This window comes from Camponotus floridanus, unplaced genomic scaffold (genome assembly GCF_003227725.1).
Source record: "Camponotus floridanus strain SB8 unplaced genomic scaffold, Cflo_v7.5 scaffold32, whole genome shotgun sequence".
Classification (NCBI taxonomy): domain Eukaryota; kingdom Metazoa; phylum Arthropoda; class Insecta; order Hymenoptera; family Formicidae; genus Camponotus; species Camponotus floridanus.
The window spans coordinates 1,688,655-1,706,244 of record NW_020229459.1 but is presented as its reverse complement, the minus strand read 5'-3'; the positions used below and the strand labels follow the sequence as shown (position 1 = coordinate 1,706,244).

The following is a 17,590-nucleotide window of genomic DNA, read 5'->3' as shown; positions in this document are numbered from 1 at the left end:
TTATGTTTTCTTATAATTTTATTCAAATTAAAAATATAAACTTTAAAAAAAGTTTTTATACAAATTTTATATGATGTACAGATGTTAAATATAGATTTAAAAATTATCATATTTCTTCATCTTCTAATCTTTTATTATTAATCTTATATATCATAATTTTATCTTATATTATTTCTTTATTTTTTAATATGATTTGCTAATAAAATTTAAAGATTCAGAACAGACAGAATCAATTATCTAGAAATATTTTTCCTACAGTAAGATTTATTGGATCATTTGGAAAATAAACATTAATTTAATTATAATATCAGCTAAATAGTATCAACTGGACTCAGTAAGGCATCTTTTATGTTCTCTCTTAATGCTATAATATTGTTCAGACAAAATTCGAAATTTGGTCTAGCAGCCGCTGCTTCACTCCAGCAACGTTCCATCAACTGATACAATAGTGACGGACAGTTAAGAGGCATCGGCAACCTGTTTCCAGCAATTACATAAAATACTTCCTCATTAGTCTTGGCACTATAAGGTTGCTCACCCAACGATGTAATTTCCCACATTAAAACACCAAATGACCAAACATCGCTTTGAGAAGTAAATGTTCTGATGATCAAAGATTCGGGTGCCATCCAGCGAACAGGAAGCAAATCTTCTCCTCTCTAAAACATGATTTTACAAAATTAAAACATTAAGACATTTAATTTTCTGGTTCAAGTTGTTCATTTTTACAATATGTGCAAAAAGAAAAACGTTATCTCTTGCTATATATATATAAAAACTATTTATATTCCATATTACTTGAAGAAACAATGCACGATACTATTATGATAAAAAAATGGATAGTATTTTCAAATGAATTCATTTTTTAATTTTTTTAAATAATTGTATTTACCATGCGATAATCATCCTTGTAGATATCTCTAGCTAATCCAAAATCTCCAATTTTGATAATACGATTCTCGCGATTTCTCGAAGATACTAAACAATTGCGACACGCTAGATCTTTATGTACGAAATGCAATTCTTCCAAGTAGCAACAACCTCGCGCAACATCTTCGCACATGGCGAACAAATCTTGCAAACGCAGAGCGTGCGAATCTGACGCTTCCAAATTTCGACAATCTCTCAAATATTTTGACAAATCACCAGTTTCCATTAATTCGTACACTAGAAACGGAGAAATTCCATCCAAACAAACGCCCAACAATCTTAATATATGTTTGTGTCTAAAACGATTCATATGTTCGGCTTTAACAATCTCTTTTTCTCATGGGAAGAAGCATCTTTCCGAAGCGTTTTTATTGCAACGGATATCTCTGTGCCCGAACTTTCTAAGTTTTTCACTTTTCCTTGATACACCTGCGAAATATTTAACACAAATTTACATTACGTACTTTATTAGAAAATGTATAGTTTAATGTCAAGTAATATTATATTTCACTTTATATTAAATAATTTAACGAAAAATATGTAATAAAGTGAATGTTTGTTGTCTCATCCAAATTTTATATTTATAATCTATTATAAAAATTTATATAATTTCTTCTTTTGTATCTTTATTAGAAAATACATATCTGTTTTGTTCATTTAGAAATTAATTTGAAACATTGCTTGAAAACATTAATTTTTACCATTCCGAATGTGCCGGTATCAATATGTTTTGTAAATCTAATTTCTTTACGTGCTATTTTAGTTATCGCACATTCATCCGGTCCATAATGTCCAATTCTATATCGAACATTGTTGAAGACAAAAATTGTTCATTATTCCCTCTGCATTGACGATACACTGTTATAAAATTTCGACTTAATTATGTAATAATAATGTATTATAAAATTTTTCGTTTTTTTAGTAAATTTATTCGTTTACTTTTGTATAAGTAAATTACTATTTTTAGTAAATTTTTAGATATTATATCAGATATATATGTATAATCAACAATTCAAGTTGATACCATCATCAAATATACAATACTTACAACAATAAAAGTAGCAGAGGCAGATTATAATAACTATAACGATAAAACCTAACATCAATAATAAGTAATATTTTTTCACTATTATTCCAGGAGTGTCCGAAATATCTGTATTAAGCAAAAATATAATTTTAATATCTTCGTGTGTGCATGTTTTTAAAAATTTATTTTTACTTGTAACTTTATTACAAAAATTTAATTTTTTTAAATTTTAGGCCTATTCACATTTAAAAATATTAGTATATCATATTATAATATCTATGCAGCACAGAATGTTACAACTACTTTGCATCAATATTGCAATATCACAAATTGCAATGCAACATTACACAAACATTGTAGAAATATAAATTAACAAAATATGAATTGGGTATTAGCAATGTAATATTAATATTTTGAAACCATTGGGAAACTATAACTTCTTTAATTTATCTGTAAAAATAATGTAATAATATATATTTTTATATTTATATATATGCGATGAATTTTACTTTTTTGCAGAAGTCAAACGAATTAATGACACAGAAATAATATCAGTCGAATAAATACAATTCTAAGCTAAAGATAAGCATCTCTTTTCATAAGCATTTCTATTCTTTTATTAAAATATAGATAACATTTTATATCAATGTTAAAATATATTTTATGATATATTTTTACTTTATGTACGAATACGATATCTTTTTATTACATTAAGAATAGATATTTTTATATCTGTCATTTTATTTTTCAATGTATTTTTATGTCTTTCTCATACAAATAAATATAAATATAACGGATTTTTTAAATTTTTAAATAAAAATATAATTAGTAATGTTTAATTAATTCTATAACTAATGTTTATATATGTATAAACATTAATTAACCATTAGAGAAAGATATATATATATATATATATATATATGTATATATATATATATGTATATATATATATATATATATATATATATATATATATATAGTACCCATTAGAGTATATAGAACATTTAAAATAACAAAAATGATTTGTAAATAAGAGTTTAAAGTAATTTTGTATAAAAACATATTTTATATGATTACGTTTAAATATAATTTTGTACAAATGCTCTGAGAGATGTTGGCTTGTTCAAATTGTTTTCTAGAATAGATTGTACATATTATAATTACAATATATTAATAATTATGTGGATATCTCAGTAAATCAGAAAGATCAATTTAATATGAAAATAAAGGAAAGAGGAAAAATAAATCTAAATTACAAAATATGAAAATTAGCACAGTATTGATCTTTAAAAAATAAAATGATATAAAAAATTTTTGTGTCATTTAAGACTTAGAAAAGTAATTATTAATACTTAACAAAAACGAATAAATAACTTTTAATAAAATAACAAGTATAACAAGTTTTCGAAAAATTTCTACAGTTTAAGAAATCAGGAGTATAATTTTTGTGATTGTTTTAAAACCAGGTAGCAAATTAATCAAATTGACTTTACCTTATATCATGACAATTTTTATATACAATATTATGTTTATATTATGTTTTTTTATTTCTTTTTTCGACAAAATAGAATTTATATTTTTTTTCACTGCTGAAAGGTATTTTTAAATTTATTTCCACTCTCTCTTAAATTTAAATTGTATTTACACTTTTTCGTCATGGATTATGTTATTAATGTTTGATGCATTTTTTGTAACTTACCGATAGATTTTGGGATGATAGAAATATTTGCAAGCGTAACTTCATCGACTTCTCGCTCATTTCTCACAGTACTATCAGAATGACTCCGGTCAGATTTGAAATTTAATATACGATGATAATTTTTCTCGGACATTGAAATATTCTTCATAAAGTGTAACATACGAAAAGAATTATAAAATGAATATCGTTGAAGCGGTTATTTCTGGTGCTTTTAATGATAAATTATATAAATTATAAAATTAAACGAAAAATTACCATTCCTTCTTTGTATGCTTAATAATACTTGTTTGATATAAACCATTTTTATATGATATATATTCAATGCAATTTTAGTTTTATTCATATTGTAAACTCTATTTTTTATTTTTTTTAAAAACATCTTGTATATCAAACATAATTCATCATATCAAAAAAAAAAATCAATCAATATAGGTTGACAAGAGTCAATGACGAATCATAACAGCTTTTAGCAAGTAGTAGAAGCGAAAGTAGTTCTTCGCAATTATTAAAACAATTTTGTCTAATGATTTTATTCTTTCTCATGATAGGTTAGTTAATTCTTCTCAATTTTACGTAACTTAAATTTTTTTCAAAAATTTGCCAATATTATTAAAGTTCTATTAATGTTTGTACTTCAAGCATAAAAAGGTTAAAAATATTGTTTCTTTACTGTTATTAAATATTAATCATAGTAATTATATATATTCTTTTATTTATATCCTTGTCAAGTTTTTTCTCGAGTGTCATTATATTTTTAACACTCAAATCCTGAAAATGATAATATAAACCGATCGTATAAACCGATAATGCTTCGATAAGAATATGTGCATGTAATTGTATATGAATGAATATATGCACAATGAAAATTAATATAAATTCTAGCAATTGTTATCGAATGTATCGTCGACCGAAATATTAACGTTAATAGATACAATTTGAAGAATGTTTGATGAACGATTTTTTTATTAGACAGATTTTCTATCTCGATACTTAGCTTTATTCCGTTATATAATTACCCTTAACACAAAGAAGTAATGTTAACTTTTTAAAATAATTTCTTAAAATAAAATCTACTTAAATCTTACTATATATCAATAAATATTATAAATATCAGAAATATCTAGAAATATAAAGAAATTTTAGAAATTGAAGAAAAATAATATAAAAATCTATTGAAGTGTCATCGTATGTATATATTAATGTAGCAGATAGTAGACAGAAAACTTCATTAAATTTAAAAATTGTTATTTTTAGAAATAATAATTATATATATAATTATATATATATATATATATATATAGAGAGAGAGAGAGAGAGAGAGAGAGAAAATACATAGTCAAATTTTAAAATATCGTTTTAATTAAATTTAATATACTATATAACATTCATTTGTAATCAAAATTTCGAAACTTTATCCATCTGTTTTTTACAACATCATATATATTTTTTACTTTTATATTGAATTGTTTTATTTTATCTTATGTTATTATATAAATTTAATATATAATTTATTCATTCATTTTTAGTCACATTACTAGCTGCAATAACATTCAATTGTTTCTTAAGTTTAAGCGAAAAATATCTCCTACCTGCGTGAAATTTAAATCCGGATATATGGAAATACTTTCTTCCTGAAAGATGTTTGAAGTGTTATCATCCTTCGGCGTGATAGTTGCCTTTGTCAGTACTAAACTGTTCAATAAAACACATAAAATTGTTCCAAACATAATTTGCATTTTTCGTAAACGTTTGCACTCAATCGGTTTCCGTTCAATCCACAATTAATTGTTTTTTTCAATCTACTAATTCTGATGTATGAATCGAATTGATATTAATTCACATATATACATATATTTTCGATAAATTCTTTAAATATCAGTTTTAACGAATAGCAAGTTATTATTTTCTAATATTATGTTTTTAGATTTCTCTTCATGGTCACGATCAAAGTATTTATCTTAAGAGTTCCTAGTAAGTAAATAACTTCTATTTTTTTAAGAGAACAAATGACAATGCAAAATATTACATATTCATTTGATTGTATCGCGAACACAGGAATATAATTATTATCAGCTTTCCTTCTTTATTAATATTATAGTAGAAAAGCAATCGATAAAAAGATAATAGCAATCAAATTACAAATGATCAAAAAAGTTATAAAATTATAGATCATGTAACATATTCAAGCACACGCAGCGTGTAATCGAATTCACTTAAATATTTGCTACATCTTTGGTTTTATTAAAAATGTAGTTATGACAATTTGTTCGTAAGATTGTGTTACTACGAGCTATGCTTTTTAAAATCCACTATTCGTACACAATTACACGTTTTCTGTGATATTCATATAATGTAGTTTAAATTAAGCGACAAGTAACGCGATAATGTTTTTTGATTAACGATCACAGTAGTGATTGATTTCGAATGATCAATCTGATCATGTGTTGCTTGATGTCTTAGGGCCCTCACACACAAATTGTATAGCTACATATACATATGCATAACATAAGACCAATAAGCATCGAGTATTATGGACCAATAAGCATCGAGTATTATGTTATGTAATTTGATATGGCGACTTTCCAAATTAATGATAAGCACTTTAATTAAAATGAAAATAATTTTGTAATGTTTCGGTCGCCTTTTGTGAAGTTATTCAATCCATTCATATATTAAACGATATACAACATTTTTAAAATAAAAAATAAAGAAAATTAAAGGCACTTGATATTAACAAATTAAAATAAAATATAATAATAGGCCATAAAGAGCCAACGCAGTTGTAAGGCGTGTTTTTGAAGAAAAAAATAATCCATGAAACGATCACATTAAACGATCTTTCTTCTTTATTGACCTCAAACGTTTCGGACTCAGTTCGAGCCTTCTTCAGTGATTCTGACAAGACAAAAAAGAACCAAATAAGATAACATTAAAAACGCAGTCATTAATAGATAAGAGAGAAAAAATGTAGTTATCATACGTGCAAAGTCTTAGAGAGTGAACGTGAACTCGTCAAGGCAAGTGGACTCGAAGGAAACCAAATACAAGTAGCCCTTTAAGCGGTGCAAGGCCCAAAGAGTGATACACTAACAAAATAAATGTATACAATCTAGAAACAAAGCCTTGCAATAAAAAATTAAAATTAGACAAAGGCAACTCACTCGGACTCGAGAAGACGAAACAGAAACGGACACGAATACTCACCACGCATATAGCCGACTAAGCAAAAAGATTCGAATGCTAACGATAAAATGACATCATAGTGTGATCGACAAAAACAATCCGTATACACTGAGGACAAGAACAGTCCTAACAAACAACAAACTATTAAATTTTAGACATGTTTTCAATAATCGATAAACACACGAAGTATTCAATTTTAAGGTGTCACTATGGAGATTCAACGCATTCTTTTGACGCTTAACATAGATCATTTCCTATATTAGTCTCTTTTCTAAAAATGTTTCCTCATCCAAAACCTCAATGTCGTCAAAATTAAACGTATGTTCTAGCGCTCTGTGCTCGGCAATGACGGACGTAAGGTTTCTTTTATGTTCTTTAATCCTCGTCCTTAATAAGCGTCCCATTTGTCCAACGTAAGAAGCGTCGGAATCCATACAGTTGATCTTGTAAACTATATTGCTGCGCGATTTTTATCCATCTTATCTTTGCCGACTTAAATAATACGGCGCAAATTATTTATTCCAGTGTAGAAAAGTTTGATATCAAGATCTCTGACGCAAAGCCGGAAACGCTCAGATATGTTATTAATATACGGAACATTAAAATAGAATGAGATCATCACTCCTTCATTAACATCGTCACTCACATTTCTATCTAGTCAAAGCATCATTAAGTCTATTGTTAAATCTAGGTAATAAAATATTAAGTCGGTCAATAATTGTACGGAAAATAAAAAAGAGAGGATACCCATTGTTCAACAGAATGTTAATAATAAATTCAAAATTCTCTTTATGAAATTTTGGATGAGAAAGCCAGAAAACTTTATCAGTAAGACCACTTATTGTACCCTTTTTCTGGCAAAAGGAGTGTCTCGCGACTCAAAATGGAGGTATCTCCGAGAAAGTCGGTTTGTGAAACCAATTAAAATGAATCAATCCATCCTCCAAAATAATAGTGACGTCAAGGAAATTCAAACGATTGTCGGCACCTTCCTCCATAGTAAACTGCAATCTTGTGTGGAACGACAGTTGAAAGTGTCCAGAATGGTACTAGCATTGAGGAGGGAGCCGCTAACACAACGTTGTCAACATATCTAAAATAAAATGGGAGATCCACAGGAAGAGTCGCGATGGCCCTTGACTCCAAATCTTGGAGCGTGATCTCAGCAATAATCGGCGAAAGAGGAGAGCCCATGGTGCCGAATGTTTGCTGATAGCAAACACCGTTGAACATAAAAAATGTAGAGTTTAAAACGAGGCAAACTGCCGTTAAAAATTCATCGCGAGGTATCCGACAATTCTTTCCAATATAATCCCATCTATTCAACAGACTATCAATCTCCAAGTTGAATCTCCATAGTGACACCGTAAAATTGAATACTTCGTGTTTATCGATTATTGAAATCATGTCTAAAATTTAATAGTTTGTTGTTTGTTAGGACTGTTCTTTTCCTCAGTGTATACGGATTGTTTTTGTTGATCACACTATGACGTCATCATTAGCATTCGAATCTTTTTGCTTAGTCGGCTATGTGCGTGCTGATTATTCGTCTTCGTTTCTGTTTCGTCTTCTCGAGTCCGAGTGAGTTGCCTTTGTCTAATTTTAATTTTTTATTGCAAGGCTTTGTTTCTAGATTGTATACATTTATTTTGTTAGTGTATCACTCTTTGGGCCTTGCACCGCTTAAAGGGCTACTTGTATTTGGTTTCCTTCGAGTCCACTTGCCTTGACGAGTTCACGTTCACTCTCTAAGACTTTGCACGTATGATAACTACATTTTTTCTCTCTTATCTATTAATGACTGCGTTTTTAATGTTATCTTATTTGGTTCTTTTTTGTCTTGTCAGAATCACTGAAGAAGGCTCGAACTGAGTCCGAAACGTTTGAGGTCAATAAAGAAGAAAGATCGTTTAATGTGATCGTTTCATGGATTATTTTTTTCTTCAAAAACACGCCTTACAACTGCGTTGGCTCTTTACAACATTTTTATTTTCAAAAATATATTTATATCATTAAAGAAACTTCTGCTAAGAATAATTAGGAATAATTCTGTTATGAATAACTAAAAGTAATTAAACAAGTATTTATATTATAATCTCTTTTTAAATTCATACGTACACTGAGGAAAAAATTATCTTGAAATAAAAAAATTTTAGTTCACTCAAGAAAACTGTTTATTCGGTGGGTACTACGTGTCACGTATTTACTTGTATTCAAAACGTCTGTTTGTTTAAGCTAAGTATTTATTTACATATGTTTAAAAAATGTATATGCTTAAAAAATATAATTTTTAATTAAATATTTTCATTTTAATTTTACAAAATATTTATTAAAATGCATTTTTGTTTCCCAAAATTTTAAATCTTTAATTTAAAAAAATATTATATTTAATTTAATAAATTATAGTATATATTTTACGAAAATAGTATTTAAATATAAAAAATATATATGAAATAGATATGAAAATAATGTACTTAATATAACATGCATATTTAATTAAAATTAAATACTTTTGCTTAAATGAAATAAACAATTCCTTGCATTTAAAGCAAAAGTTTCAAGAAAACAAATTTATTTGATTTAAAAAAATTTTTCCCTCAGTGTAATAATAGACATATTTTCAAATATTTTATAATATTTTTAAATATTTATTCGCTCCACAACAATGATATATAATATATATGTACAAAATTTATATGTACAGTTTGAAATAGGAAAAAGCTTTAAAACGCAATACAAAAAAACTTGAAAAGAAAATTACAATTGTGTGTTGTACCATTTATGAATTTACAAAATAGTTAATATTACATCAAAAAGTGCAGATCTTATATAATATATAAAATACAAAAATATACATGTTAAATATCTAATAAGTATCGTAAGAAAACAAACATTCAAGTAACATAGTTAATGAAGAAAAAATTGTAAATTAATACATGCATATCAATTTACAATTTTTTCTTCATTAACTGTGTTATATCAGTTATGTAGTACATATAACAATAATATTTATTGGATTCTATATACCATCTCTTATTGGATTCTATATACCATCTCTTATATGTCACTTCTTAGAACTATAATATTTTCGAGACAATATTTGAAGTTTGATTTAATTCCTGCTACATTGCAACAAGATAGGATTATTATCAAATGGACAGTTAACCTTTAACGCATTATCAAATGGACAGTTAACCTTTTACGCATTATCAATAGATGACGAAACGTTTTATAACACATGGCTGTCGTCAATAAATAACTTTAAGATATGCTATGATACTCCAAGTAGCACACATTCGTTTTATAAAATTTAAAAATATTGGATACGTTTAAGAAACGTGTCAAAAATAGGGGTTCTAATTTTAAAAAATGTACCAAATTTATTTGTATATTATTTAGCAGCGTCGAGTTTTTTAATAATTAAAATTTTTTAAATTACGAGCTACATGAATCAACTGTTCATCGTTGAAGAAATCGGGATTCTGACTTTTACGACAAAGATGTAAGAACTTTCGACGAAAATGTAAACATAATTTTTCTTCATCTAATTATTTATTAGCAGTAAATCACATCTAACACACACACACACATACACACACACACACACGCACACACACACACACACTGTTGATAAACATAAAATAAAATCGCACTCTTTTATTCTCGACGTAATTTTGTATTTAAATATATCATTAATTTTTGTAGATAGTTATGACAACCATTTTACACAATTTTTTTAATACAGCAATTTTTTATTAAAATAATTTTTTGTAAAATAGTTCTATACAATAATGTTTTACTACTGAGATGACTCGACTTCTTTTTCTTACCTTTTTTTGAAAAGGTAATAACCTACGCCACGGTCCTTAGCCTTCCTCTTTTAATAAATTTTATAATGTGTGTATGTTTGTCTTTTTATTAATTTCTTCTAGTTGAATATATTTTGACATAACTTTTTTACTTTTGATAGCTTATCATTTTCATCAATATATAAAAAATATATATATAATACATTTTTTCAAAATTATATTATTGAATTTGTTTATAGACTTTTATCTACTTTTACTACTTTTTCGTATGATTTGTAGAAGAATTTTTGACTGAGGAAGTAAGAAGAATACGTCGATGAAATCTTGACTTAAAAAGACTGAAGTAGCTTGTCTGCGTAGGAATCATGAAATATTATAAAGGAATTAAAATTAATGGTTGATAAGTGGTTGATAGTTAACAATCAAAATAAAATAAATATTGAAAGACGAAACCACTGCGCTGAGATGGACGTAGCGTATAAAAAGGTAAAAAATTGACTTGTCAGATTTCAAACATATAATTGCAAGAATGCTATTTGCAAAAATAAAATAATAGAATTAGGTGTCATGATCAATAATTAACCATATATTCTTATTGACAAAAGCAGACAAAAATGAAGTCATTATAAAATAATAATCAAGTAAGCAAGAAAGCTACTCAGCTGATATTATGTCCGAACAAAGACTGAAAATGGCAGCGCATCACAATGATAGGAGCACGTATAATGAGATGGCGTTCACGCTTTCGTTATGGCTTTCTTGCTCACTTGATTTGCCTGGCCTGTTAATAATAATTTCATGTTGCTCCTTCGCGCATTATTTTATAACGACTTTTCTCTTTTTCATCCAGATATTAACTCTTTTATCTTATTTGTTTCTTTGCCTCTTTTCTTGCAATTCCTTTTTGTTTTGGCGTCTCATGGAATGCGTGTTGCTCTGTCCTGCTTTTTACAGATTGATGATTTTAATTTTGATGACGATCCACACATATTAAATTTAGAAAAACAGTTCCATTGTGCAATAGCAATTGTCACATCAGAAGTGGTTCAATTATACAAGAAAATCTTATTTGCAGAGCAAATTGTGTATACAAAGAAAGTATACATTTTGAAATATGCTTTAAAATATTAATTGATCCTTTCTATAGTCAAAAAAATTCTTAGAACGTTGGAACAATAATTTTGATCCAAAATTATTCACATGTTATTTAATTTATTTAATTTAATTTCAGTCATCATTGCTTCGGTAATATCAAAAAGAAAATGCTTTTTCATTAAATAAATTGTTTTAAAAATAGCGACATTTACTTAACATACATATTTCTTGTGAAATAATAAAATAGCGAATGTGCTCAAACAGTTGGTTCGACTAGACTCACTCACGTTCTTGTAAAGTGTATCGGGGTAAATAAGTTACGTTCTTCCAGATGACATATCTATTCAAGAGTCTGGATGTAACATAATTATTATTCTTATTCTTGAATACATTTTTACAAGCCTTTTCCTTTGTTCAAAAAGTTTCAAGAACTTTCATGGAGTTTCAAGAAGTTTCAAGAAGTTTCAAGAAGTTTCAAGAAGTTTCCTATCAAGAAATTTTATTTTGCATTNGAATGCTAACGATAAAATGACATCATAGTGTGATCGACAAAAACAATCCGTATACACTGAGGACAAGAACAGTCCTAACAAACAACAAACTATTAAATTTTAGACATGTTTTCAATAATCGATAAACACACGAAGTATTCAATTTTAAGGTGTCACTATGGAGATTCAACGCATTCTTTTGACGCTTAACATAGATCATTTCCTATATTAGTCTCTTTTCTAAAAATGTTTCCTCATCCAAAACCTCAATGTCGTCAAAATTAAACGTATGTTCTAGCGCTCTGTGCTCGGCAATGACGGACGTAAGGTTTCTTTTATGTTCTTTAATCCTCGTCCTTAATAAGCGTCCCATTTGTCCAACGTAAGAAGCGTCGGAATCCATACAGTTGATCTTGTAAACTATATTGCTGCGCGATTTTTATCCATCTTATCTTTGCCGACTTAAATAATACGGCGCAAATTATTTATTCCAGTGTAGAAAAGTTTGATATCAAGATCTCTGACGCAAAGCCGGAAACGCTCAGATATGTTATTAATATACGGAACATTAAAATAGAATGAGATCATCACTCCTTCATTAACATCGTCACTCACATTTCTATCTAGTCAAAGCATCATTAAGTCTATTGTTAAATCTAGGTAATAAAATATTAAGTCGGTCAATAATTGTACGGAAAATAAAAAAGAGAGGATACCCATTGTTCAACAGAATGTTAATAATAAATTCAAAATTCTCTTTATGAAATTTTGGATGAGAAAGCCAGAAAACTTTATCAGTAAGACCACTTATTGTACCCTTTTTCTGGCAAAAGGAGTGTCTCGCGACTCAAAATGGAGGTATCTCCGAGAAAGTCGGTTTGTGAAACCAATTAAAATGAATCAATCCATCCTCCAAAATAATAGTGACGTCAAGGAAATTCAAACGATTGTCGGCACCTTCCTCCATAGTAAACTGCAATCTTGTGTGGAACGACAGTTGAAAGTGTCCAGAATGGTACTAGCATTGAGGAGGGAGCCGCTAACACAACGTTGTCAACATATCTAAAATAAAATGGGAGATCCACAGGAAGAGTCGCGATGGCCCTTGACTCCAAATCTTGGAGCGTGATCTCAGCAATAATCGGCGAAAGAGGAGAGCCCATGGTGCCGAATGTTTGCTGATAGCAAACACCGTTGAACATAAAAAATGTAGAGTTTAAAACGAGGCAAACTGCCGTTAAAAATTCATCGCGAGGTATCCGACAATTCTTTCCAATATAATCCCATCTATTCAACAGACTATCAATCTCCAAGTTGAATCTCCATAGTGACACCGTAAAATTGAATACTTCGTGTTTATCGATTATTGAAATCATGTCTAAAATTTAATAGTTTGTTGTTTGTTAGGACTGTTCTTTTCCTCAGTGTATACGGATTGTTTTTGTTGATCACACTATGACGTCATCATTAGCATTCGAATCTTTTTGCTTAGTCGGCTATGTGCGTGCTGATTATTCGTCTTCGTTTCTGTTTCGTCTTCTCGAGTCCGAGTGAGTTGCCTTTGTCTAATTTTAATTTTTTATTGCAAGGCTTTGTTTCTAGATTGTATACATTTATTTTGTTAGTGTATCACTCTTTGGGCCTTGCACCGCTTAAAGGGCTACTTGTATTTGGTTTCCTTCGAGTCCACTTGCCTTGACGAGTTCACGTTCACTCTCTAAGACTTTGCACGTATGATAACTACATTTTTTCTCTCTTATCTATTAATGACTGCGTTTTTAATGTTATCTTATTTGGTTCTTTTTTGTCTTGTCAGAATCACTGAAGAAGGCTCGAACTGAGTCCGAAACGTTTGAGGTCAATAAAGAAGAAAGATCGTTTAATGTGATCGTTTCATGGATTATTTTTTTCTTCAAAAACACGCCTTACAACTGCGTTGGCTCTTTACAACATTTTTATTTTCAAAAATATATTTATATCATTAAAGAAACTTCTGCTAAGAATAATTAGGAATAATTCTGTTATGAATAACTAAAAGTAATTAAACAAGTATTTATATTATAATCTCTTTTTAAATTCATACGTACACTGAGGAAAAAATTATCTTGAAATAAAAAAATTTTAGTTCACTCAAGAAAACTGTTTATTCGGTGGGTACTACGTGTCACGTATTTACTTGTATTCAAAACGTCTGTTTGTTTAAGCTAAGTATTTATTTACATATGTTTAAAAAATGTATATGCTTAAAAAATATAATTTTTAATTAAATATTTTCATTTTAATTTTACAAAATATTTATTAAAATGCATTTTTGTTTCCCAAAATTTTAAATCTTTAATTTAAAAAAATATTATATTTAATTTAATAAATTATAGTATATATTTTACGAAAATAGTATTTAAATATAAAAAATATATATGAAATAGATATGAAAATAATGTACTTAATATAACATGCATATTTAATTAAAATTAAATACTTTTGCTTAAATGAAATAAACAATTCCTTGCATTTAAAGCAAAAGTTTCAAGAAAACAAATTTATTTGATTTAAAAAAATTTTTCCCTCAGTGTAATAATAGACATATTTTCAAATATTTTATAATATTTTTAAATATTTATTCGCTCCACAACAATGATATATAATATATATGTACAAAATTTATATGTACAGTTTGAAATAGGAAAAAGCTTTAAAACGCAATACAAAAAAACTTGAAAAGAAAATTACAATTGTGTGTTGTACCATTTATGAATTTACAAAATAGTTAATATTACATCAAAAAGTGCAGATCTTATATAATATATAAAATACAAAAATATACATGTTAAATATCTAATAAGTATCGTAAGAAAACAAACATTCAAGTAACATAGTTAATGAAGAAAAAATTGTAAATTAATACATGCATATCAATTTACAATTTTTTCTTCATTAACTGTGTTATATCAGTTATGTAGTACATATAACAATAATATTTATTGGATTCTATATACCATCTCTTATTGGATTCTATATACCATCTCTTATATGTCACTTCTTAGAACTATAATATTTTCGAGACAATATTTGAAGTTTGATTTAATTCCTGCTACATTGCAACAAGATAGGATTATTATCAAATGGACAGTTAACCTTTAACGCATTATCAAATGGACAGTTAACCTTTTACGCATTATCAATAGATGACGAAACGTTTTATAACACATGGCTGTCGTCAATAAATAACTTTAAGATATGCTATGATACTCCAAGTAGCACACATTCGTTTTATAAAATTTAAAAATATTGGATACGTTTAAGAAACGTGTCAAAAATAGGGGTTCTAATTTTAAAAAATGTACCAAATTTATTTGTATATTATTTAGCAGCGTCGAGTTTTTTAATAATTAAAATTTTTTAAATTACGAGCTACATGAATCAACTGTTCATCGTTGAAGAAATCGGGATTCTGACTTTTACGACAAAGATGTAAGAACTTTCGACGAAAATGTAAACATAATTTTTCTTCATCTAATTATTTATTAGCAGTAAATCACATCTAACACACACACACACATACACACACACACACACGCACACACACACACACACTGTTGATAAACATAAAATAAAATCGCACTCTTTTATTCTCGACGTAATTTTGTATTTAAATATATCATTAATTTTTGTAGATAGTTATGACAACCATTTTACACAATTTTTTTAATACAGCAATTTTTTATTAAAATAATTTTTTGTAAAATAGTTCTATACAATAATGTTTTACTACTGAGATGACTCGACTTCTTTTTCTTACCTTTTTTTGAAAAGGTAATAACCTACGCCACGGTCCTTAGCCTTCCTCTTTTAATAAATTTTATAATGTGTGTATGTTTGTCTTTTTATTAATTTCTTCTAGTTGAATATATTTTGACATAACTTTTTTACTTTTGATAGCTTATCATTTTCATCAATATATAAAAAATATATATATAATACATTTTTTCAAAATTATATTATTGAATTTGTTTATAGACTTTTATCTACTTTTACTACTTTTTCGTATGATTTGTAGAAGAATTTTTGACTGAGGAAGTAAGAAGAATACGTCGATGAAATCTTGACTTAAAAAGACTGAAGTAGCTTGTCTGCGTAGGAATCATGAAATATTATAAAGGAATTAAAATTAATGGTTGATAAGTGGTTGATAGTTAACAATCAAAATAAAATAAATATTGAAAGACGAAACCACTGCGCTGAGATGGACGTAGCGTATAAAAAGGTAAAAAATTGACTTGTCAGATTTCAAACATATAATTGCAAGAATGCTATTTGCAAAAATAAAATAATAGAATTAGGTGTCATGATCAATAATTAACCATATATTCTTATTGACAAAAGCAGACAAAAATGAAGTCATTATAAAATAATAATCAAGTAAGCAAGAAAGCTACTCAGCTGATATTATGTCCGAACAAAGACTGAAAATGGCAGCGCATCACAATGATAGGAGCACGTATAATGAGATGGCGTTCACGCTTTCGTTATGGCTTTCTTGCTCACTTGATTTGCCTGGCCTGTTAATAATAATTTCATGTTGCTCCTTCGCGCATTATTTTATAACGACTTTTCTCTTTTTCATCCAGATATTAACTCTTTTATCTTATTTGTTTCTTTGCCTCTTTTCTTGCAATTCCTTTTTGTTTTGGCGTCTCATGGAATGCGTGTTGCTCTGTCCTGCTTTTTACAGATTGATGATTTTAATTTTGATGACGATCCACACATATTAAATTTAGAAAAACAGTTCCATTGTGCAATAGCAATTGTCACATCAGAAGTGGTTCAATTATACAAGAAAATCTTATTTGCAGAGCAAATTGTGTATACAAAGAAAGTATACATTTTGAAATATGCTTTAAAATATTAATTGATCCTTTCTATAGTCAAAAAAATTCTTAGAACGTTGGAACAATAATTTTGATCCAAAATTATTCACATGTTATTTAATTTATTTAATTTAATTTCAGTCATCATTGCTTCGGTAATATCAAAAAGAAAATGCTTTTTCATTAAATAAATTGTTTTAAAAATAGCGACATTTACTTAACATACATATTTCTTGTGAAATAATAAAATAGCGAATGTGCTCAAACAGTTGGTTCGACTAGACTCACTCACGTTCTTGTAAAGTGTATCGGGGTAAATAAGTTACGTTCTTCCAGATGACATATCTATTCAAGAGTCTGGATGTAACATAATTATTATTCTTATTCTTGAATACATTTTTACAAGCCTTTTCCTTTGTTCAAAAAGTTTCAAGAACTTTCATGGAGTTTCAAGAAGTTTCAAGAAGTTTCAAGAAGTTTCAAGAAGT

At 27.7% G+C, this 17,590-nt stretch overlaps 1 protein-coding gene and 3 long non-coding RNA genes across 6 annotated transcripts; 2 read left to right on the top strand and 2 right to left on the bottom strand.

Moving 5' to 3' along the window:
• Positions 1 to 200: 200 nt before the first annotated feature.
• On the bottom strand, positions 201 to 5,727 carry LOC112638547 (proto-oncogene tyrosine-protein kinase ROS-like). Of its 3 annotated transcripts, none has more exons than XM_025410494.1 (6): positions 5,246 to 5,726; positions 3,657 to 3,798; positions 1,979 to 2,083; positions 1,632 to 1,788; positions 893 to 1,359; positions 202 to 659 (listed from the first exon to the last, which is right to left on the bottom strand). In XM_025410494.1, exons 5-6 carry the CDS (start codon positions 1,238 to 1,240, stop codon positions 312 to 314), a joined length of 696 nt encoding a protein of 231 aa, XP_025266279.1. In that variant the 5' UTR covers positions 1,241 to 1,359; positions 1,632 to 1,788; positions 1,979 to 2,083; positions 3,657 to 3,798; positions 5,246 to 5,726; the 3' UTR covers positions 202 to 311. The 3 variants fall into 3 exon arrangements, with proteins under 3 accessions (XP_025266281.1, XP_025266279.1, XP_025266280.1); XM_025410495.1 differs by having other exon boundaries at positions 1,632 to 1,728; XM_025410496.1 differs by lacking the exons at positions 1,632 to 1,788; positions 1,979 to 2,083 and having other exon boundaries at positions 201 to 659; positions 5,246 to 5,727.
• Positions 5,728 to 6,417: 690 nt separating this feature from the next.
• On the bottom strand, positions 6,418 to 7,435 carry LOC112638545. The gene is made up of 3 exons (XR_003123078.1): positions 6,818 to 7,435; positions 6,637 to 6,742; positions 6,418 to 6,551 (listed from the first exon to the last, which is right to left on the bottom strand). It is a non-coding gene; the product is annotated as an uncharacterized LOC112638545 (long non-coding RNA).
• A 350-nt stretch (positions 7,436 to 7,785) lies between these two features.
• Positions 7,786 to 8,805, top strand: LOC112638544. The gene is made up of 3 exons (XR_003123077.1): positions 7,786 to 8,420; positions 8,496 to 8,601; positions 8,687 to 8,805. It is a non-coding gene; the product is annotated as an uncharacterized LOC112638544 (long non-coding RNA).
• A 3,836-nt stretch (positions 8,806 to 12,641) lies between these two features.
• Positions 12,642 to 14,169, top strand: LOC112638542. Its single transcript, XR_003123073.1, has 3 exons — positions 12,642 to 13,784; positions 13,860 to 13,965; positions 14,051 to 14,169. It is a non-coding gene; the product is annotated as an uncharacterized LOC112638542 (long non-coding RNA).
• Positions 14,170 to 17,590: the final 3,421 nt, after the last annotated feature.